General features: G+C 37.6%; 1 protein-coding gene across 1 annotated transcript in view; it reads right to left on the bottom strand.

Annotated features, from left to right (window-relative positions):
- Nucleotides 1–4,815: 4,815 nt before the first annotated feature.
- The window catches only part of LOC126175012 (ATP-binding cassette sub-family G member 1), a 466,189-nt gene continuing 446,909 nt past the window's right edge, over nt 4,816–24,095 (bottom strand). The window contains exons 11-12 of the mRNA XM_049921499.1: nt 12,997–13,152; nt 4,816–5,898 (exon numbers count right to left, since the gene is read on the bottom strand). Coding sequence (XP_049777456.1) covers nt 5,557–5,898; nt 12,997–13,152 — 498 coding nt within the window. The 3' untranslated portion in view covers nt 4,816–5,556. The remainder of the gene's footprint in view (nt 5,899–12,996; nt 13,153–24,095) is intronic.

Below are 24,095 nucleotides of genomic sequence, written 5' to 3'. Positions count from 1 at the left end.
CTAGATGGTGAGTAGCAACCTATTCTTCTCAAAATATTGTAATAATTCACTGTGTTTCACATGAGATAAGAACAGTAACACATTAAAATGTACATTTTGGTCTAAGGGTACATGCACTTTGGGATACAGTTTAGGATGGTCTTTTTTGCAGTTTCACATTACTGTTATTCTTTCAGAAGAAATTGTGGGAGTTGCTATGACTGCTTTTAATGACAATGTAAGTAACATACAATGTGTCATTCATTCATTTACACACATGTTGCATAAACCTCATCTTGAAACAGTGACTTCAGGGATGTGGACCAAGACAATTTATACATTAACAGGCAGGAGCAACCACTGCTCACTACTTCTATAAAGTATACTAGCAACAAATTATGATTACCACTAATTTACTCAAATTCATAATTATGCTAATTACTTCTAGATTACTTTGTGTATTGGGAGCAATTAAAAGACTTCCATTTGAGGATGTTGCTGCAGCATAAATGCAATATAGCATGTCTCTTATGTGGGTATATCAGCCCCAACATGTAGGCAAGGGATTAGTGTGGCATTCATTTCTTTCTGAAGCATGTGTGGTAAATGTGGAAATGTGAACTATAGTGATGTTAATACCAAATGCATCCAAACAGGACCAACATGCTGTTATTCTCTTCTTGGCTGCTGAAGGACAAACACTGGTAGACATCCATTGTAGAATGAAGAATGTGTGTGGGACAGCATGTCAGTTGAAAGTCACTGTTGCAGAATGGTGCACAACAAGGGATACTATTGCTTCATGATAATACGTGGCTCCATATCACAAATATCATAATGCAGAAGTTATGCCAACTCAACTGGGAGACACTCAAACACCTGCCCCCATAGTCCTGATCTCTTCCCACACAATTTTCTCTCCTTCGATCTGTTAACAAAGGTCTTGAAGTGTCAATGATTCCTGTGAGAGAAGGATGTGCAGCAGGCAATTATGTACTTCTTAATGCAGCAGGACACAGTGTTTTATCAAAAGGGTACCTTCAACCATGATTGGCATACTGATTCTGGATGATACAGCCTTGAAATAGAAAATTTTTGATCTCCCCTAATATTTATGTTTGGAGAAAAGCTGCTTTGAAAAGAGCCACTGCTCCTTATGTACTTGGCAACTGCTGTTTTATTGAATATTTCAAATGAAGCATTTGTATAATTTTGCACAGACCTGTATCAACTGCAGCAGCTGCTCCTCAAATTAGCTTCTTATGGCTTCCATGAAAAATCTTTAAATTGGTTCAAGTTGTATCTCAAAAATAGGAAACACAGGGTAGGTATACAACTTGTCCAGCATATTAGTGTGGAAAGTTCTACCACTTTGCCAGTAACAACTAGAAAATGTTTTGCAAATAATTTTATACTTCTCAGAATGTAAGCACTGATCTGAGATGTGTAAAAGGTATGTGTAATTTGTTAATTCAGAAAAATGGCTTCTTTCGCTAAGTGAGACCTGAAATGTCTGCTAGCTTGTGGAAAACAGTGTCTACATTTGGGATCCTGGCACCTTAAGTGTGTTTGTCATTTCCTCTGTATGTCCATTTTATTTTCATACTCATTTTGTCCACCTTTGAATAGGGGAAATCATTAACGAGTGAAGTCCTCTGTTTAGTGTTCAAGGGTATCGCCTCAGCATGTGTAAGAGAAGAGCAGATGCCCACTGTCCCCCTCCTACTCCGCATACCCAGAAAAAAAATTTGATACTCACAAACAACTTGCATCTTGCCCTACTACACAGACAGGCTTACCAATTCAGTATCAGTTTGAAAAATGCTCAAGTAATGAAAGGATACTAACAACTAACGAGAGCACCTAGAGTGATTTATCATGAAATCTGAAAATTGGTTCACCATTTATCGATATTCTCCTTGCATTGAAAATGCTGATGCTTCCAGTAGCATTATGCCTTCACTCTGTAGATCTTTTTCCTGTTATACCAGCCAATTTCAAAAAATACTCAAATATGAGTGAATATATAAGTATGCAACTAAACTTCAACTGTCTGACAGCAAAATAGTATGTAAAAATCTCAGTTAAGAACATTGTATGTACTAGGTACCTGTGATGGAAAAGTGGTAGCATTAGTATGTATGGTGCTTAAGAATTACAATGTTTCAGAAGTCTTTATCTTGCATATCTTGAAATTGTTGTGGTTTTTCAAATGTGGTGTAAATATGAATGATATCTACACTAAAATGCAAGAGTCAGTACATTCAGCATTGTAAAGATTTCAAAGCTACTTGGGGTCAAAGTAAATTTTAGGGGAACTTCATGCTTCATACAGACCAGGGCCGGCCAGGAATTCTGCACGCGTGTGGTGCTCTTGCACATGTGCAACTTCCGGGTCACAGCGTGCACGCCGCAGCCATCAGCGTTCAGGTAGTGCATGTTTCTACGCACAGATGTCGCTCCTCTCTTACACAAAGTGCATCATCGACACCTCGTATGTATATAACAACCTGGGCTGTATCTGTAAGATTTTTAAACAGTTTTATCTCCATTTTACAGTCACCCCGTTTCTTTGTCTATTGCCTTCCATGATGTTCCCCCTTTTTTTAATCTATGTTAACCATATTCTCTCCTTTGCTATTTTTAAATGTCTTCTATTGTTTGTTCTATGCCTTTTGGCTGAAGAGCAGCGCATATGCTGCTGCCAGCCCGCCCTGATGGGGAATTGAAATACAATAAAGAAAAAAAGAAAAAAAATCTGTAGGATCTGTTGCTTCATCGAGCGCAACAGAGAAAGCAACAAAGTATTTAGCCTTCTTTATTAGCTGCCTGTGCAGATTGCCAGCCATAGCACTGATACGTCTTGTCACTGTTTGTTTGGATAGACTGATTTCTTGAAACCTGCTAACGTTCGTGGGACACACAAGTTCTGCAGCATCAATCAGACACCCTTTCACAAACTCCCCTTCGGGAAAGGGTTTCCCAGATTGTGCAATTCTTAATGCGATTTTAAAACTTGCTCACAGTGAAGATTTAGTGTGGTTGTCACTCTGGAAAATTGAAAACAGTACATTGTACAGTAAAACAGACATAAATGTAACACAAGAAACTAAGAGTTCAAGAAGTATCAGTTACTTTGATGTACAGTAAAATCGAGTTGATGTGTCTCGTCCATTTTCTGAAGGACATTTAATTTTGCTTGCCGTTCTTCACTGTTGAGTACATTACACTCGTCTTTGTGATATGTATTGTAATGTCTTTCAATTGAAAACTTACACTGGATGCCTATTATTTGGCAGCACAGCAAACACTGTGAGTTTTCATCAATGGCAACAAAAAACAATTGCAGTTCCCAGTCATTTTTAAACGACTGAGAACATAGATCTCCCGTCCTTTGCTTTTTCACATACTTGCCATTTCTCAGTACTTCGCTGTTAAGGTTACGGTCACCAGGGGTAAACGAGACTGGATATGTTGTGCTCTTGCTTGTACCACAGGTAAGTGGAGCTGCTGCCGCGCATTTAGGACACATGTCTAATAACAGATGTCGCTGTCGCACACGTGCGCACATGTGCAGCACTTCTGCACCTCTGCACACTGTGCAGCATTTGGCCGGCCCTGATACAGACAAGTGCAACAGTAATTCGTTCTTTTGAATCTATCCTTACACAGTTTCAGGCTTGCAATGTCATTTACGGATGTACCAATTGACTTTTTTTTCTTTGGAACTCTAGTATTCAAAACAGGTTGCTCTGAAAAAGCTTAATGAAAACTTTGTAAACTGCCAATATTTTCTGTAGAGATACAGTTTTTTTTTTGTGTGTGTGTGTGTGTGTGTGTGTGTGTGTGTGTGTGTGTCTCTTCTCTCTCTCTCTCTCTCTCTCTCTCTCTCTCTCCCCCTTCCTTGAATGGTATTGATCCTAGAAAGGAATAAAGGCAACAAACACTCTTGATGCAGACACTGACCATAACACTGTAGTTGCCTCACTTACTGTCCTAAATGACTTCCTTAACTTGACTTTATTTATCAAACAGTTATTCATCATCATCAAACATTTAAATTTCTTTCCATGTTCTCATCACAATGCTCGTGACTTCACATAGTTCACTGAGTTGTTTCCAGCAGTCAAAGAGGCAGAAATCAATTCACATTCTTATGATAACTGTGTAACAACTTATATATTATTTTACATATGGTATCTATACTATTAAACATAGCAAATATTTTAGTAAGGGCTATAAAAAATTCTGTTAAAAGTTTCATGTTGGTCTGTAAGCCGTATGTCAGTATTCTTTACCCAAAAATTTGTGATGTTAAACTTGTCTTTAAGAATTTTGTATATATTGCAACATCCATACATACTAATTTTGGTGTACTAATCTGTGCTGGGTATTTTGGGCTTTTCTACAATTTCTTCATGATTCTGGGTCATACAGTAATTGCATTAATGAAACTTCTGCCACTATCTCGTCTCCTACCTTCCAAACTTTACAGAAGCTCTCCTGCGAAACTTGCAGAACTAGCACTCCCGAAAGAAAGGATACTGCGGAGACACGGCTTAACCACAGCCTGGGGGATGTTTCCAGAATGAGATTTTCACTCTGCAGCGGAGTGTGCACTGATATGAAACTTCCTGGCAGATTAAAACTGTGTGCTCGACCGAGACTCGAACTCGGGACCTTTGCCTTTCACATGCAAGTGCTCTACCATCTGAGCTACCGAAGCATGACTCATGCCCGGTCTCACAGCTTTACTTCTGCCAGTAAAGTTTGGAAAGTAGGAGACGAGATACTGGCAGAAGTAAAGCTGTGAGACCGGGCGTGAGTCGTGCTTCAGAGTGAAAATCTCATTCTGAAATTGTGTTAATGTTTATCAGAAGAGGAAAAATTGATCTCTCTCTGTCTAGCTAGTAAGATTCAATTTTACAGTGTCATGTCTGCTTAAAATTATGTTAACATTTGATTATGCTATTCCTATGTTTATGGATGATAAAATACCACTATGAAATACCACTTTGACACCATGAAATAAAGTAAAAAATGTTTATATTCATTTTATCAGACTGACAGGTACAGAATAAAATTTGCAGTAAGCTGAGATTAAGTGAGTTAAAAAATAGGTACACTCAAAAATATTTCTGAACCACTTACATTAAGCATTCCAAAAAACATCAATATTTTGAATAAATTAACCAAATTTTAAAATTTTTTCACATCTTGAGACGATATAGTACTAAAAATAGTCTGCTGGACAGAAACATACATACTATTTTCAGATATTTATTATATTGTAGACTAAAATATTATTTTATTGTACTCTGAAAGATATTCTTTGGTTCCTATAAAAACACACACACACACACACACACACACACACACACACACACACACACACACACTCATTAGACAGGACTTGCTATCATTCAGTTACTTCTTACTAACTTTCAGTTTCCTGATTTATTAATTACATTGTTATAATCTACAGCAATAAATAATACTGCACAGCCACATACAAAAATTCTCACTTCAGCCCACATGTCTGTGTTCCACAATGAACTGTGGAAGGAATGAGTCTCTTTATTTAACAAGTCGTACCCGTAGTCCTATGAAACCCAGAATTCTTAAAGTTAATGTTAGAAATATTATATAAGAGATAGGCGTCCAAAATGACATTTCATCTACATCTGTCATTTGAAGAATAACTTTAGGGTCTGCATAATGACAATAAATGTCCGGACAGTCTAGAACACTCCTATTGAGACCAAAGACACTCAGCACTAAACCAACAACTCCGCTTCGCATGAAACTCATCTGCATCAGTACATTCATCCATGCTGGTATATCATGAGCAAAGTCAAATCCATAAATTGCTAATCCCAGGAAAGGTGCAATAGTAGCTGGGCCAACAATACAACCATTCTGAAACAAATAAATAAAAATTTAGAAATGAAGTTTTCATTTTCATCCATAGAATAAAACACTTACTTGTAAGTACAAATTTCCTAACTTAAGGAAATCAATATCTCTCTCTCTCTCTCTCTCTCTCTCTCTCTCTCTCTCTCTCTCTCTCTGTAAAATAAGGTCACTTGAAAATAATGGTGCCTGCTCATGTAAATGTCATATATGAAGATAAAAATGTGTCTGTTTAATACTGAAATAACTTGGAACTGAAAGCTGCTTTCCAAGTTATAAAATATTTAGGAAATTAGAAAATGTATTTCTGAGAGAAATATCTGGGTTTTACCAAATCATAGTCAAAGATAGGCTGAAGACAATGGAACAGTGTCAGCAAAAGTTTACTTTTGTGGACATACACTAAAAACTCTTGCCTTTTTTCTGGTGATCCGACATGTCCTCTGTATCCACATCTTCTACCATTATGTGTTGTAAGTCTCAACTTTGCCTTAGATCTACATTTACATGGATACTCTGCAAATCACATTTAAGTGCCTTGGATAGATAAGTTGGCTTCCTGCTTTAGAATGCATTTCATATACTTTTACCTTTATTATTATGATTATTGATTTATTTTCCTTAAATTTTATAGTTCTTTTTCTTTCAAACCCTGTATGGAGCTGTGAAAGCTATTGGATTGCTGCACATTACTTTGTAAAAGTTTTTTTCTATGGGAAACATTCTCTGCTTTTTTACCAAGTTTCTATTCTCTTAGGTTTTCTTCTGACCAAACTAAATGTAGAATGGTTTCTGATGTTTCTGTTGCTAGCAGTCTGGGCCTAATAAGTATCTGAATTTTGTACTTATCACCTACTTATTCATTTGATGTCAACTAAGGAATCTTCAGTTTTAAAAATTTGAAACTAATCATTAAGGCATTACTGTCAGATTCTTAGAAATACCAGTGTGTTGTCATTAGTTACAGACTTTTTATCAGTTGTGATGCTGACTCTTATCTTCAGACCTAAACTAACTACTCAGAAGTGCAAATAAATCAGCTGCACCCAATTTAAAGTTCTATGGAATTTTCTCAATTATGGTTGGGAAAATGTGAGGAGTGGTGTTACTGAGGACTACAAAATGCTTCTAATTGACTTGTTAGTATAGTGGCTAGGCTGGTGGATGTCAGAAACACTGTCCATGTTATCCCCTTTCCCTTTTTCATAATATATCTTTTCTGTTACATTCTAAAAGAGGGTGAGATTCTCTCCTTTAGGCTTTTTTAAATATTTGCCTAACCTTGACTATGGAGCAATGTTAATCACTACTTCAAGGGATGACAAACAGTAATGTTTCTTCTGGGAAGGTCAGAAAACTTTTGAATGGACACATCAGTGAAATGGTGGATCACATTTAGGAAGTCACTGAGTGCAATGTATATGATATCAGGGTAAAATAATGAGAGATTTATGATAGAGAATAACTGTGTAACAGTGCTGCAATGAGTCATTTAATACGAAGATGTTCTCTGACAGCAATACCTCATGAACAAGTTGCAGAGAAACACCACAGAACACTGGATGCAGTGATGCCTGCAAGTAAAGGAATAAACCAGGAGAATTTTAATAGGAACTTAGTGAGCACATTAGCATTGTCAGAATGTCTTATGTGGGTTTATTCCTGGAATATTGTTACTAGAAAATATCAACATAATGTGAAGTGACCACCTGTAAATTAGTGGCAAGGGTAATAAATAAATATACAGTAGCTTATTTCACTGATAGACACACTACCCTCTGCCTATGGCAATCACCACTAAGGTCATTCTGATTGTATTTTTGTAGCATTAAATAATTTTTTAAATGCAATTCCTTAACTTCTACATTTATAGCCTCCATCTTTTCACAGAAGAATGGAAACTAGTTTAACAATAGCGTCTTTGCTGTTCTTTCCTTCTGTCTGGTAAGAAGGTTATTATCTGAGCAGTGAATGAGAGTGCAGAGATTGAGGTATTGGACTCACACTCAGGAGAAATGCAGTTCAAATCTTTATCCTACTGTCCAGGTTTGGGTTATCCATGATTTCCTTAAATCACCTGAGGTGAGGTGTACAGCAAAGTGAGTACTTGGAAGAGTCTGATTGGTTGCTCTGTGTATGTCATGTCTCACCTCATGCTCTGTCTCTAATAATATGATTCTCAACAGTATATAAACACTAATCTTCCCTCCTTTTCTGTTTCACTTTATCAGGATGAGGTGGAAAAGGACTTGATAATTTGGCCAAACTATGAGGACTGTTCGCATAGTAAGGTCCAATCAGTCTTGAAATGGAAACCACCGTGAAAATAAAATATGTTTATTTATTTATTGGTCCTGTGAATCTAGGACTGAACAGTGTACAAAACATATTGGTTTATTTTCAACAGTTGCCTACACCTTTCAGCTACTGCTGTAAATAGTTGCTGCTTCGACTTAGACATTTGTTGTAGTGTTGTACTAACTTTCCAGTACCCTTGTCATAGGAGGCAGCCACTTGTGCTTTTTGCCATTTCTCTGGGCTGGTCTATAGCTCATTGTCTGTGCCAAAATACTATCTTCATAGCCAGCAGTTGATGTCAGCAGAGATGAAACTCAGGGGGAGATAATTACAGGTTGTATTGTGGGTGATCAAACAATTCCCATCAAAAACACTGCAGGAGTGGCTTCAAGTGCCCCACAGCATGCAACCGAGAATTGTCATGAAGATGGAAGGCATGTTATGTAGGTTGCATGACATCTAGAAAAATCTCTCATGAGACCCTCGTAATGGGCAGGAGATACTCTGTATACTGTACAGGCACCTTTGTGTTCTCACTGTGCACTCAGAACTGAAAAGAGTGATGTCACACAATTGACGGACATACCAGAGACACTGCCCAACACATCTTTGCAAAGCGTCATCAAATCTTCACTGTGGTTCCCGTTTCACACCCAATCAGACCTTACTTTCCAAATAGCCCTGATTACTTCTAGCTCCTTCCTGTGCCAACCTTTTCATGGGTCAGTTGATGAGGGCTTTGCTGGGATCCATATGTCCTCAGCCTCTGATTTGGTTTAGATACATTGATGACATCTTTATCATGTGGTTAACCTGTTAAAATTTCCAAAATCTCTGAATACATTCTCGAAATTAAATTTCAGATGATCCTATTCCAAATCCCATGCCACTTTCCTAGATGTTGGTCTAATCCTTGCTGAAGGTCAGCTGCACACTTACATTAAACCTCACTTACAAACAACAGTACTTAGGCCTACATTTTAATAGTTGCCATCCTTTCCGTGTCGAATGTTCCCTCCCAAACAGCCTTGGTATTCAAGGCAACATATTTGTTCAGATGAAGACTCCTAACAGCAGTACATCAGCATTCTCACCTCAGCCTTCACTGGACATAATTACCCCACCAACCCAGTTCAAAGCAGATTTCCTGGGCCATTACATCCAACTGCGGTACTGCTGATTCCTCCAGAAAACAACTTAGGAGTGCACCACTTGTCTTTACTGTATTAATCTGTGACTTTGACAAGGCTATGACTTCCTAAAATCATGTCCTGAGATGAGGCCCATTCTGTGTTAGATTTTTTCTACCACACCTAGACGAGCTTTTGGTCACCCTCCCAACCTCCACAATATTCTTGTCAGACCACATGCTCCTTTTGCACCCATGTCCCTACCCTATGGTGCCTACCCCTGTGGCTGTCCTCGCTGCAAGCCTTGCCTTATGCACCCTACTACCACCACCTACACCATCCCTGTAAGTGGCAAAAAATATACTATCAAGGGGAGAGCCACCTATGAAATGACACATGTCATATGACATCTGTTGTATAAGTACAGTTTGGCTTTTTCATTGGCTTGACTACCATGAAGTTACCAGTTAGGATGCATGGCCATTGGCAGAGGGTGTGTACTGGCATCTAACAATATCCTGTTGCAGAGTATGCTCTACAACATGACAGTCATGACCTGAGTGCCTTTTTCATCACATGTGCCATCTGGATTCTGCCCCCAGACACCAGTTATTCAGAACTCTGCAGGTGGGAGCTGGTGCTATAACATGGCCTTGGTTCTCGCCACCCACCTGGCCTTAATTCATGTTAATTACTTTGGGCTCAGCATTTTTCACAGAATCTATGTCTTTCTCCACTCTCTTTCAGTTTTCTACATCTTTCATTTTCTGACCTGTCAATTTTTTGCATTTCCTTTCCTCTTCTAACACACACAATGCACTTTGCTTTTTGTTCTTATCAACTTGTGCACAATGCTTTAGCAGTTATCTGTCTTGCATATTATCCTATTTTTCACCTTTAAGCTCTCAGGTTTTCAGATCTCATCTGGTGCAGTCTCCAACAATCAGTCTTTCTTTCCTTGTCATCCCATCTGGTAAGTCTCCTCCGACCCACGGTTCTGGGTGACTTTTCTAAATTCTACCCCCTTTTCCTAAACCTCACCAACCTTTTCCTTCACCCCTCTTCCTTCCCATCAACCCTTCTGTCAGAAGGAGCCACCTGCTCTGAAAGCTTGCAAACTATAATATCTTTTACATGTGTATTCTCCTTCCACTGCTTGGTGAGCAAATTTTTTATCCATCAAATTATATTATATTTTCAAAAACTGATTGTTTTTGTTGGTCTAATATAATAGGATAGATACAAAATCTACTCACCATGCTGCAGCAGTAAAAAACATACAATAAAAGATGTGCAAACATGGAATCTTTTGGAGCCAGTGTGCCTCCTTCTGGGAGAGAGATGAAGGGAAGGGAAGATGGCTGCAAGAAGAGACTGGTGATGTTTAGGTAATGAGAAAAGTTACAGAATAGTCATCCAGAACCACAGGGTCTTTTCTTTCCTTCTCATCCCATCCAGTAAGTCTGCCTGACCTTGGCTTCTGGCTGACTTTTTTGTATCTCTTTGCATTTACAAAACCTTACCAGACCTCTTCCTTCTCCTTCAATCCTTCCAACACTGGCTCTGAAAGCTCACTCATGTTTTTTTTCCTTCTGTAGCTTGGCAATTAGATATTTTTGTCTATCCTATTTATTAAACATTGATTATTTTCACTTATATATCAGTCTTAGTTCTACAAAATTTTTAATGTTTTCGTGGTTGTGGCTTGTTGACAAACTGCCTATTGGCTTCTGTCTTGGGTTTATCGGCCAACATTCATCTGATGATTTTACTGATGTTTCACCAGCACAAGTGGCTGGCATTGTTAAAGCTTCACCCTCCATTGCTGGTGGAGAACTGGAGCAGAGCTTGGGTCTGCAGACTATATGTACCTGGTGTGCCAAAGTCCAAGGTCTTCTCTGAGGTCATTTCCAGTGCGGTTCTCCTCTTGCTACCTGCAATGGTCGTTTGCTGCATCATGGGAAGCTAGGAACTGTTTACCTAAAGGCTTTCTTCTTTCTTACTGAAGCGATTACCATGTTTTTGCATTTCTATAGCCTCTCTGACACATAAATAAAGGACTTGGAACATTTCATTGAGAAGCTGAAGAAACTAAAACTTGCACCAAACAGCATCCTGGTCAGCTTTGATATTGTTTCCTTGTTTACAAAAGTGCTGCTCAGTGACCCTCTGGAGCACATCGGTTCCATTTTTCTGCAAGACAACACAAATCTCTTTCATGCATATCTCACCATGAGCTATTTCATGTCGAATGGCAATTTCTATGAACAGCTGGAAGGCCTCACCATGAGTAGTCCTCTTAGTCCATTGGTGGCCAACTTCTTCATGGAAAATTTCAAAACACAGGCACTGGACTTTGCAACTTGTAAACATAAGGTGTGGTACAGATACGTAAATGATATTTTTTATGTGTGGAGCCATGGTGAAGAAAAGCTTGGTGACTTCCTAAGACACTTGAGCAGCCTCCATGTCAACATAAAATTTACCATGCAAGAAGAAAAGGACAAGAAACTACCATTTCTAGATGTGCTGGTCAAAAGGGGTGGCAAAAACCTGGGAGACAGTGTGTATCAAAAACTGACACACACGGACTGATATGTGCACAATTTATCAAACCACCATTTTAGTTTTTTCTTGCAGCCCTCTTCCTCCCGGGCCAGAAAAGAGCCATGATTAATACGCTTGTAAAATGTGCAGGACAAATTTGTGAACCACAGCACCTCAGACACGAAATGCAACATCTGGAAAGTGTTCTGAGGAGCAATGAGTACACCACAAGTTATATTAGAAGTGTAACAGAGGCAACACTTGCCGAAGTGACAAATCAGAAAAAGAAATGTCAGGTACGGCCTTTCTGCCATACATTCTCAGAGTGGTGGACAGAATCAGCTTTATATTGGACAAACACAGTGTAAAGATGATTTTCAAACCAACAAAGAAGATAAAAGAGTGTCTTAGATCAGCAAAGGAGAAAAGGGACCCATTTGCAATGTCGAGAATATACCGCATACCATGCACATGCAGAAAAGTTTATGTTGGAATGACTGGATGATCAAGCAACACCAGGATCAAAGAACATAAGTGACATTGCAGGTTGGGGGAGGTGGAGAAATATGCTGTGGCAGAGCACGCAGTTCGTGAGACACAGTGTAGTAAAATTCAACAACATGGAAGTTCTGGCCATAGAGGCTATTCAGAGAGGCTATAGAAATACAAAGACATGTGAATAGCTTCAACAAGAAAGAAGAAAGCCTTAAGGTAAACGGATCCTGGCTTCCCATGCTGCAGCAAAAGACTGTCGTTGGTAGCTAGAGGAGATCTACACTGGAAATGACCACGTGGAATCCCTCGGACATTGGCTCGCCAGGTACATATAGGCTGCAGCTGTGAGTTTGGCTCCATTTCACCACCAGCAATAGAGGGTGAAGCTTTGACAATACCAGCCACTTGTGCTGGTGAAATGTCAGTAAAATAATCAGACGAATGTTGGCTGAAGAACCCAATTAGAAGCCAATAGGCACTTTGTTGGTCTTAGTTCTGCTTCATATAATGTCTGTAGATTAAAATTATTTACATTAGAAAAAAGTTAATGGTATTTTCAATGAACTATTGAGTACCAAATGGGAATACATGCCAATCACAAAAAAACATATTGTGAGACACTGGAAAAACTGACCGTAATACTGAATGTTGAGCCAATAGCAATGCCCATCCCTTCAGCAGCTACTGAAGTGATTATTCCCATAACTGCAAATAGCAGAAATCTGTTGAGCTCCATTGGTAGTCCTATCATTGCGTAGATTATGCTTAGGAATACAAGACTGAGAAAGACCTGCAGAAGAACAAAAGAATTAATATTAATAAATTTTAGTTGTATAGTATTTCAATATAGCATCTATGAAAAACAAACTCAAAATTTGGAATACTAAATTACTTCACAATCATAAAATTATAAAAACTTTGAAACTTCCTGGCAGATTAAAACTGTGTGCCCGACCGAGACTAGAACTCGGGGCCTTTGCCTTTCGCGGGCAAGTGCTCTACCATCTGAGCTACCGAAGCACGACTCATGCCCGGTACTCACAGCTTTACTTCTGCCAGTATCTCATCTCCTACCTTCCAAACTTTACAGAAGCTCTCCTGCAAACCTTGCAGAACTAGCACTCCTGAAAGAAAGGATATTGTGGAGACATGGCGTAGCCACAGCCTGGGGGAGGTTTCCAGAATGAGATTTTCACTCTGCAGCGGAGTGTGCGCTGATATGAAACTTCCTGGCAGATTAAAACTGTGTGCCCGACCGAGACTCGATCTCGGGATCTTTGCCTTTCGCAGGCAAGTGCTCTACCATCTGAGCTACTGAAGCACAACTCACGCCCGGTACTCACAGCTTTACTTCTGCTAGTATCTCATCTCCTACCTTCCAAACTTTACAGAAGCTCTCCTGCAAACCTTGCAGAACTAGCACTCCTGAAAGAAAGGATATTGTGGAGACATGGCTTAGCCACAGCCTGTAAAGTTTGGAAGGTAGGAGACGAGATACTGGCAGAAGTAAAGCTGTGAGTACCGGGCGGAGTTGTGCTTCGATAGCTCAGATGGTAGAGCACTTGCCCGCGAAAGGTCCCGAGTTCGAGTCTCGGTGGGGCACACAGTTTTAATCTGCCAGGAAGTTTCATATCAGCGCACACTCCGCTGCAGAGTGAAAATCTCATTCTATAAAAACTTTGTTACCATTACTGATTAACATTGTATAGTGTGACCAAAAGTAATGAACAACAGTTTCAGCAAAACATTTTCTGGCTATTTGAATATCATCTTGCGATGGAAACCCAGTTCTAAGCAAAGAAGGGAAAGCAGAAAGGTGGAAGGAGTATATAGAGGGTCTATACAAGGGTGATGTACTTGAGGACAATATTATGGAAATCGAAGAGGATGTAGATGAAGATGAAATGGGAGATACGATACTGCGTGAAGAGTTTGACAGAGCACTGAAAGACCTGAGTCAAAACAAGGCCCCCGGAGTAGACAACATTCCATTGGAACTACTGACGGCCTTGGGAGAGCCAGTCCTGACAAAACTCTACCATCTGGTGAGCAAGATGTATGAAACATGCGAGGTACCCTCAGACTTCAGGAAGAATATAATAATTCCAATCCCAAAGAACACAACAACCATCATCACAGTATAAAAAATCAAATGTTACTCACAACATATGCTATGACATGTGAATAATGTTTGATATTTTATACCATGAAGACGGTGTGAAAGCAAAGTTGATATTTAGTCACTTATTAAGCAGCTTATGATGGACATCTATGGAGCATGTCCAAGTACATATTTGCTTTGTCAGTTCTACATAAAAATAGTTTTTTTTTTATTCAAACTGCAGATTTGCTTAGACCACTAATAAATTTTAGCTACAATTCTTCAGTAAATTACATAATAGTAATATAATTCTGATACAGTAAACCAAACAGATTTTATGAGGTATACATATTCTACATACATAAATGAAAGAAAATTTAATTGCAATTATTCTATACCATGGTTACATCATTTTGTGTATATGGCATAAAACAGTCATGTAGGGCATACATATTCTTGCTCCAGTTTTGTTTACATTAATAAAAAATTTCAAAGAAGTAATACTGACCCAAGGTTACATCATTTAAATACAATAATGCTGTTCAGAAGTTACCTCATTTTACTTATCCTTTTCTCTCTCTTCCTGTTTACATCTTTTTTTTTATACTCAGCCTGTTTACTTCAGTTCTTTTCATGTGAAAGAAATTCTCTGATCAAGTTTAAAGGGGTATCTAATAGTAACTGTTTGATCAAATGTTTACACTTAACTTTCGATATGGCATTAGTGCTGAGTGGTGGTAAACATTCATGCTGTGCATTTTTAGTGTGGTGGGGGTGTATAATTTCATTTTTGTTGAATGTATCTTTATGATCCTAAGTGAGGTACAGATTTTCATATAAGTACAAACTGTAGAAATTTAGTATCTTATATTTTTAGAATAAAGGCTTGTAGCTGTCTCTTGTCCTTATATTTCTTATTATTTTGTTTGTATCAGTCAAGGTACCCCATAATTATTCTGATTGCTCTCTTTTGTAATTTGAATATTTCAATTGTATCAGTCAAGTGGCCCAATAAAAGACAATTAAACATCTTTATGACATGGATTAAAAGAATAAATCCATAGAATAGAAAGGCACCAATGTGGAGTTTCAAAAAGGTGTCCTATAAACCACAAGTGTGTAGAAGTCAGCATCTTGTGAAAAACTGGTCACTAGAATTTTATGGTACATAATAACATTTCACATCATGTCAGGAATACCAGTAAAATGGGCTAATAATTTTTTCAATTGCATCAACTTTGTAGTGATATTAAAGGAGAAGTTAAGCATTAATAATAATAATAATAATAATAATAATAAATCAACTACAGGAGTCATACCACACAATATCCACCAGTACATCAATGCAATACAGCTACATCCAAACTTATGTATACAACTACAGAAATCCGTAATTATTGATACATGTTCAATCACACGAAAGTTTCTAAATGCAATATAACATATACCGTACAGTTAAAAGGAAGTCACACTTGATCAAGGTCTGCGTCACTTTCAATTTTTGAGCAGACGTAACGTCTGAGAAAAGAAAGAAAGAAAGAAAGAATAATAATAATAAAAATCTACTTCAATAGCCATTCTCTAAAAACCACCTACATGTGCATGACAGAGGGTACTTTCCATACCTGTTCTACTTGTTACAATAGAAGTTCACTCGCACCCTCTTTACATTACCAAAAATTTAACCAACTTGTCTTTTGACTTTATTCTTTAAAAAAATTGCAACTTACAGTTCCACATGATGATTACCCTACTGCAAAGTTGCTTCCACAATGAGGCATATTATCTCAACAAATTACAGGAATGATGGTACTTCTAATGTCATTAATTTAAGTCAAGCCTTACAAGAAACTTACTAGTCAAGATCACATTCAGTAATATTTATTCCTAGTGATTAGTTTCAACAGTTAAGATTGTCATCATCTGATTTTCTAAAAACTCATTGTACATCCTGTTCCATTATGACTGTATTATACATGCCATGTGGACATTATAGTGGACAGTATGGAGCACACTCCACACAAGTTTGTTAAAAATAAAAACAGGTTTGTCACAAATAAAAATAATTCATTTAAAAAACACATGGTGTAACTAGGTATGTCTACACACATAACATTCCACTGGTGCTTGTTATGTGTTGAATTATATAACAGTGCACATTTGTGCACATGTTTACATTTACATGATGAGTTAATACATCATGGATCCACATTCTTTGAAATGTACAGTTCAACAAGAGTTGAACAAAACCAGCCATTCATAGGAATTAAAATTTGTCTACCTTTGACCGTTCACCGTAAACAATGACTTTGAGCTAATGTAGGCAGTAAACACAGCAGCGAAAAGGTATTAGCTGAGGTGAGTTAGGTTACATGCAGACAGTTTTATGCCACATTTACTCATTGGTTTAGCTCCTCATTGGTGCATTTCTGACCTACGATTATCTGTCACATTTTGTTCAGTTTGACATACCCTACCCAGTTATTAGCTATCAGATTTTTTTCTGCACTTTGCATATAAGATCATCAGCATCACTGGAAAACAATAATATCCTGTTTAGTGTAGTTTACTTGCTTTAATGATAATGTACTAAGTTAGTGCGGAAGTTTAGTCTTCCCATCTCAACAGTTTCTAAGTGGCTGGTGATGTGGAAATCTGTCAGAAGATACAGAGAGACCTAACAGATTATACATTTAAACCTCAAAAATGTTGGCCGTTCACCACAACAATGCTGTAACTGCTATCCATAATGATAAAAAATCATAATACATATAGCTGAAAAGTTGTATGTGTTAAATATTTTATAAGTTTCAATATAGTAGTGCAATACTTCATGTGATTCATGTGATTTTCATTTGAATGTGACAGAAGTTCAAAATATTAGTGCAGTAATGGAATTTCATTATTTTCTAGGAAGGAATTCTCTACTGTCAGTTTTCATGTGAAGATGTATTGGCCAATGATAACATGTAACTCTTCTGGAGATTTTACACTCTTGTTTATGACAAGCAAATACAATTTTTGTCTTTCCAGTGCATTGAGATAGCTGTTATGAAGAGACAAATGGAATAAACTATGTCTCAGCACTATTGATAACTTACCAGTATAATAATTTGCCATTAGATATTGGGAAGGTTTTGTTAAAAAACACTGCATAATTTTTTGCACATTACACTTCACAGGTTGACAAATTAAAGAGCATTTTGCCCATAGAATACAAAAGACGAAAGTATTCCAAAATGCCTCACAGCACCTGGTATCATGACAAAGGCTTGTTGAAGAAATATACTGAATCATTCCAAGACAAGAAAAGTAATGTGCTACTTTTTAAATTGTAAGCAAGTGTAAAAAATAACTCCTTTTTCGGAAGAAGTACCGTGGAGTAAATAGCATTGAAAATATGTACACAGATATTTTGAGAGGCAATTTGAAATTAAAATTAGATGTACCAAGGTCAGATGTGTATTGATATAAGGACAAACTTTTTATGCAGATGATTAATGTAAATTTTGCAGACGGAATTAAAAAAGCTGAAACAGGAATATCACCATGTCAGGGGTGAAGCAGCAAAGAAAATACTTGCCACTGATACATATGGGAAAAAGTGAAACCACAGGTAATATTGATCATACAATGTAAGCTTTCACGGCCGGTATTGTCTTCACTTAAAACTTCCGGGCTGATAGGCCGTGGTCGAAGTATAAAACACTCTCCTGACGTTTCGTCTCCGACTGCGGGAGACATCCTCGGAGGTAAAGCGCAGTCGGAGACTCCCGCAGTCGGAGACGAAACGTCAGGAGAGTGTTTTATACTTCGACCATGGCCTATCAGCCCGGAAGTTTTAAGTGAACACAGGTAATATTGTACATCAAATGTATTTACAATTATGAATATGGACAACCATCAGTTATATAATGAAATGACAACAATGTAAATTTGTGCCAGACCGGGACTCGAATCCAGATTTCCTGCGTATAGCGACTGGTCTCCTTACCATTTGGCTATCCGAGAATGACCTACAGCCAGACCCAAACTTCCATATGTCATTAAGCATGTGTCTGCAATCTATACTTGTACATCCATTATGTATTTTCCCTTACAGGGGAGACATTTTACTTAAAAGTTGCTTGCCCATTGTTGATGGATAAATATGATATTGCAGTACCTGTGTTGTTATGAGTTACAATGCAAACTTGCTTTGGACATGCATGCATGTTAATGACATTTGGAAGTTTGGGTCTGGTCATGAGTCATACTTGGATAGCCAAATAGTAAAGTGACTGCTCATGATAAGCAAGAAATCTGGGTTTGAGTCCCAGTCTGGCACAAATTTTCGTTGTCATCATTCCATTATACAGCTGATGGTTGTTTATATTCATAATTGCAAATATGTATTTCATAATGACTGTATTTGCCACAGTACCTGTACCTTCAGACATACATACTGCCTGTTTCTTCAGACGTGCACGCACGTCTGAAGGTACTTTGCATCATAATTGAGAATAACACAAGCACTGCAACATCATAGGTAATTTTGTGACTTTGTTCATCAATCTTCAGCAGGTACATTTCTGTCTACAGATGAATCATTCTTCTTTAATTCATCAACAGTAGTACTCTTGGTACTACCTGGCAATACCTAATACTGGGAGCAACACTGCTTCATGTGTCTTTGGTATGAAAGAAATCTGAAGGAAGTTCAGGAGGGACATCTTCATTCATTCTGAAATATCTTCTAACACATTTCGCTTCATCCCCTGATGGTGAAGTTTGGGTTCTGATAATCTGATTTGACCATTACACTGTGCACAACAACTGGCAAATGATTATCTTTTTTCAAAATCTGATTATCTGTGAACATTTCACTGCTGTACACCTGAAATTCCTTGTTACATACAGTGCATAGTGTCCTACCATATAATAGAAATTTTGTTCTTATAGGGAGGAAAAAAAGTCATTTCGTATATATCGCCCAGATGATTGTATTCCAATCAGGGCCAATGCCAAAGATACTCATGCAGAATAACTGAGTATGTCTGGCTACAATTTTTTTCTGATGACTCTGGTTTTCTGATGACTCTGATTCTCAAATGGGATAATAAAGTCATAACATCACGCAGCTATGGGTTTTTCAAAGCATTGCAAAGAAGCTGAGAGGTACAGGGAAAGGAAATCTTCCCTCTCTAACATTTCACTTTTCACTATCTTCTACAGTAAACTTTTGTGAATCAAAAGGGCCAAGAAGAAAAACTTATATGATATGTACCAGCACATCCTAGCTGAAAAACAGTATTTCTCTAAGTAACTGTCAAGTGAATTTAACAAAAACAATCAGTCCAGATCACAAACGATGTTCATTTATTGGTAACCAGTTTCAGTCATAGGAAGTCCATCTTCAGGCCAGCATGTATGAAATTGACAAAGTAGGCCAGGAATAATACAACTATTCACCTTATACATGGTGTGCCAGGAGGAAAGGAGGAATGGTCGGTATTCAGGAACATGGCAGGAACAATCAATTTAAGCAAAAAGTCTAGCAAACATGGCCTCTAACTGCATACCTTAAGAGCTGTGAGCACTTTATCATCATCGAACTATGAAACAAATCTCTTCTAATGTAAGCTCTTTACTTTCCATATTTTGAGAGGTGGCAGTATGGACCAAAACAAGAAAACAATATTCAGTCAACATAGGCTCTAAACTGCATACCTCAGAGCTATGAGCACTTGTTCATCTTAGCTACTGTGAAACACTTCTCTTCCACTAAACAAGTACTCATTGGTCTTAAGGTATGCATTTTAGAGTCCATCTTTACTAGACATTTTTTCTTGTTTTGGCCTATACTGCTTCCTCCAAAAATATGGAAAGCAAATAGCTTGCAGTAAAAGAGATTTTTTTCACAATATTAAAGGTGAAGATGAAGATGAGGAAGTGCTCTTTCATTATACATTTTAGAGCCCATTTTACTGGACTTTTTTTGCTTCAAATGGTTGTTTCTGTTATGTCCTTGAATATTGGCCATTCTCCTGGGACAAATTGTATAGTGTTAAGTAAGCAACACAATTACAAAATAAAAGTGCAAGATGTATACACCTATTGGCGACACATGGAGCTGATATGCAGAGCCATTATATGCTCTAACACAGTGGTACTAGCTAACAGGCACCTCCTAGCATGTACAATGCCTCCAGGCATCACCAATGGGTAATATACATCCTGTAATTTTATTTTATAGCTGTGATACTTACTTAATGCTTATAAGGTGAATAACTGCATTTTTCCTGGCCTGCTTCATTAATTTAACACTTTTATATTTGTCTGAAGATTATCTTTCTATGACTGAAGCTGGTTACCAAAAAATAAACACAATTTGTGAACTAGACTGGTTGCTTTTGTTAAATTATGAGAAAAGATAACTGCTATTGCAGTTATGAATTTCAAATTATTCACAAGTGAATAGTGGATTTGTATATGTGTTTGGTTAAACCTATTGACTGATTGATTGATTGAGGACTGAAAACATAATGCTGAAGTACATGTTTAGCACAATTGCAACAGTGATGGTGTTAAATTTTACAGTATCTTCTGCTGCTGCTTGTACAAATTTTTATTCCAAAAGACATTATACATATAATTTATTTCTATAATTCGTATCTACAATCGCAAAAATTGTCATCATATAATCACTTTCAATCCATAGTGACAATTTTATTGTCTGTTTAAAATATAATATCCTACCAGGTTTTGAACAGATCTGAACATGGTCACTGTGGGCCAACGTCTATAGTCTGACACCAATCTTTGTGATCATAGACTTGAATTAAAGAAAAATTCTATATATCCTGTATTACTATTTTTATTTGAGACTATGTCACAGCTTGTAAAATATTGTGTGTTTTGACCTGTTTTGCTGTATTTTCTGAAAATGAGATTTCTATTTCTGTAATGAGTAACACTGAAACCTCTATGTGTTTCAGCAGTACAATGTTTTAACTGCATAGATACAAAGTCTTTCATCTAATAAAATTAAAATAATCATATTCTTTCAAAGTTATGTAAGAAATGGAATAATAATTGTTGCTAAAAATATGCAGACTGGCATTTTACCACATATATACTGCCTGTATCAAGAAAGCCAAAATAGGTAGGCATCAGTTGTTTGGTCTCCTCTAAAATTTGCCTTTTGTTAGGTACAGTGTTATTTAGGTGAATGGTTCAGTTGTCAATTTATCTGATATGAACAAATGATGAGGGAACAGTGCTACTGAGTGTGGGGTCCAGTATAATTTAAATGTGAAGCAAAATGTCAAAATGTTAAAAATGTTAAAAAATAATACTACAATAGTAAAGACTGCAAATACACCTAATAAATATATATTTAGGTGGAAACTTAGAAGCCCTGTGAAATGGGGTATAAATAAATAAATTAAATGAAAAATTAATACCAAACTGTTGTGTTGGCAGAAGAGCCAACACCATGTTACTAGAGGAAGCCGAAATTCATGCGTTTTAGCTCACGCAGGCTGGCGTGAGGAGGGAAGAACTATACTGACGTGAGGTCTGAAACATGACAAGGAATTAGAATTCAGAGAGCGGACGTAATTCATTTGATACTTAACTTTAATCCATTAATGATGAACGTCGCTCTTGACAGTACATGATTCACAATATTGTCTGTTCAGAATTCATTCTAATTACTGAATATGGCGCCTTGCTAGGTTGTAGCAAATGACGTAGCTGAAGGTTATGCTGCACTGTCATTTCTGCAAATGAGAGCGTATGTAGGTAGTGAGCCATCGCTAGCAATGTCGGCTGTACAACTGGGGCGAGTGCTAGGGAGTCTCTCGACTAGACCTGCCATGTGGCGGTGCTTGGTCTGCAATCACTGATAGTGGCGACACGCGGGTCCAACGTATACTAACGGACTGCGGCCGATTTAAAGGCTACCACCTAGCAAGTGTGGTGTCTGGCAGTGACACCACACAAACTATGTAATCAAAAAATACTTCTTACAAGAGTATGACAGTGCATAGTCTCAGTATCATCAGCTTATTAGTGCTGTGAATTTGACCTGAAGATGGTTGCAAGGAACAGCTGAAACTGATTATAGTGTAACTAGCTTCTGATTTGATCTCTTCATCTCAGACTTGCACTTTCAACTAGTATCATCTGTAATTTGATCTGGATAATCCAATATCTGTCTTCCTCTATAGGACCCTGTAGTACCATTCTGTGATGTCATAGCAGGTGCATTATTATCGTGTCCCTTGTTGTAGATAGTGTTTTCCACATATTCTGTCTTTCACCGATTCTACTGGGTACTCCTCTTGTCCTATCTCATCAACCCGCTTAATTTCCAACATCCTTCAGTAACACTGTATGTCAAATGTTTTGACTGTTTTCTTCCCACTTTTTACAACAGTATTTTGTATATGTATTAACATACTGAAAAATGAAATTACTCAAATAATATTTTTTTTATGTTGTTCTACTTTATCAAGTATCTCTGCTTCAACTTATGTAGTTCCTTACTTTCACTTTTATGTTTCTGCACTAATATCTACCTGTAATCTTCAACACCACAATCTACAATTGTTGCTGAGTCATGTTTTGTGTTTACACTATCATATACTTGTTTCATGATGTATATATCACTGTTATTGCTATGGTTAAAAAACTTGGATCACTCTCAGTGCTCAGTGCTCACCATTAGAAGTTAAGAGTTGGTGAATTTAGCTATAAATAGCTATAGAGACACCTTATAGCTGTATAACAACATTATGAAAGGATAAATTGCTACTCACCACATAGAATAGCCATTGACTTACAGACAGGTACAATGAAAAGGATGCTACCAGTATTCAGCTGTAGGACTAAGTCCTTCATCAGATGTAGGAAACACACACATTCACTGAACACAACTCATGCACTCATGAGAACTGCCATCTCTATGCCCAATTACAACTGCATATGGGGCAAGCACCAATGTTTGTTGGGGTGGATAATGGGGGTTCAGAAGAGGTGTGGGCCAGGGAAGAGCAAGTATAGCAGGGTGTTGGGAGTAGATGCTAGTGCTATCTGTGAGAACATGCAGGGATGTGGTGGGGACAGGTTAGGGAATCTAGGTGCAGCATTAGGAGGCTGTACTGGTGGGTGGGTGGATGGGAGAAGAGAGAATAGAGAAGTAAAAAGGACTATGCAAGTGTGTTTGTGGGATAGCACACACACATTCTATCTCACCAATGCTCCTGCATAATCCTTTTCCCTTCTCTACTACTCTTCCTCTTTGTGGTGAGTAGCAATCTACATTTTGTTGTTATTCCTTCCTGGATTTTCCATTTTTATAGTTGTATGATCAGCTTCATTTTTTCTTAGTAAGTTTAAAGTACTGAATGCATACTGTGGCTGAAAATCAAGTAAGATCTATTAAATTTAAGTACAGACATAATGAAAACAAGGAAAGAGAAAGTGAAAAAGGAAACCATCTGAATAGACATTTAACATGTTGATTATCTGCTCTTCAATATTACTACATGAAATAGTGTTATTTACAAGTACTTTAATTTCTTATTATGTATCATGGCAATTGTAATTAAAGCATAGAAACCACAAAATTGGGAAAATTAATTGCT

Source organism: Schistocerca cancellata, chromosome 3, assembly GCF_023864275.1.
Source record: "Schistocerca cancellata isolate TAMUIC-IGC-003103 chromosome 3, iqSchCanc2.1, whole genome shotgun sequence".
In the NCBI taxonomy this organism is placed as follows: Eukaryota; Metazoa; Arthropoda; class Insecta; order Orthoptera; family Acrididae; genus Schistocerca; species Schistocerca cancellata.
Note: the sequence above shows the minus strand (reverse complement) of the source record. Positions and strands in the feature narration are given on the sequence as shown.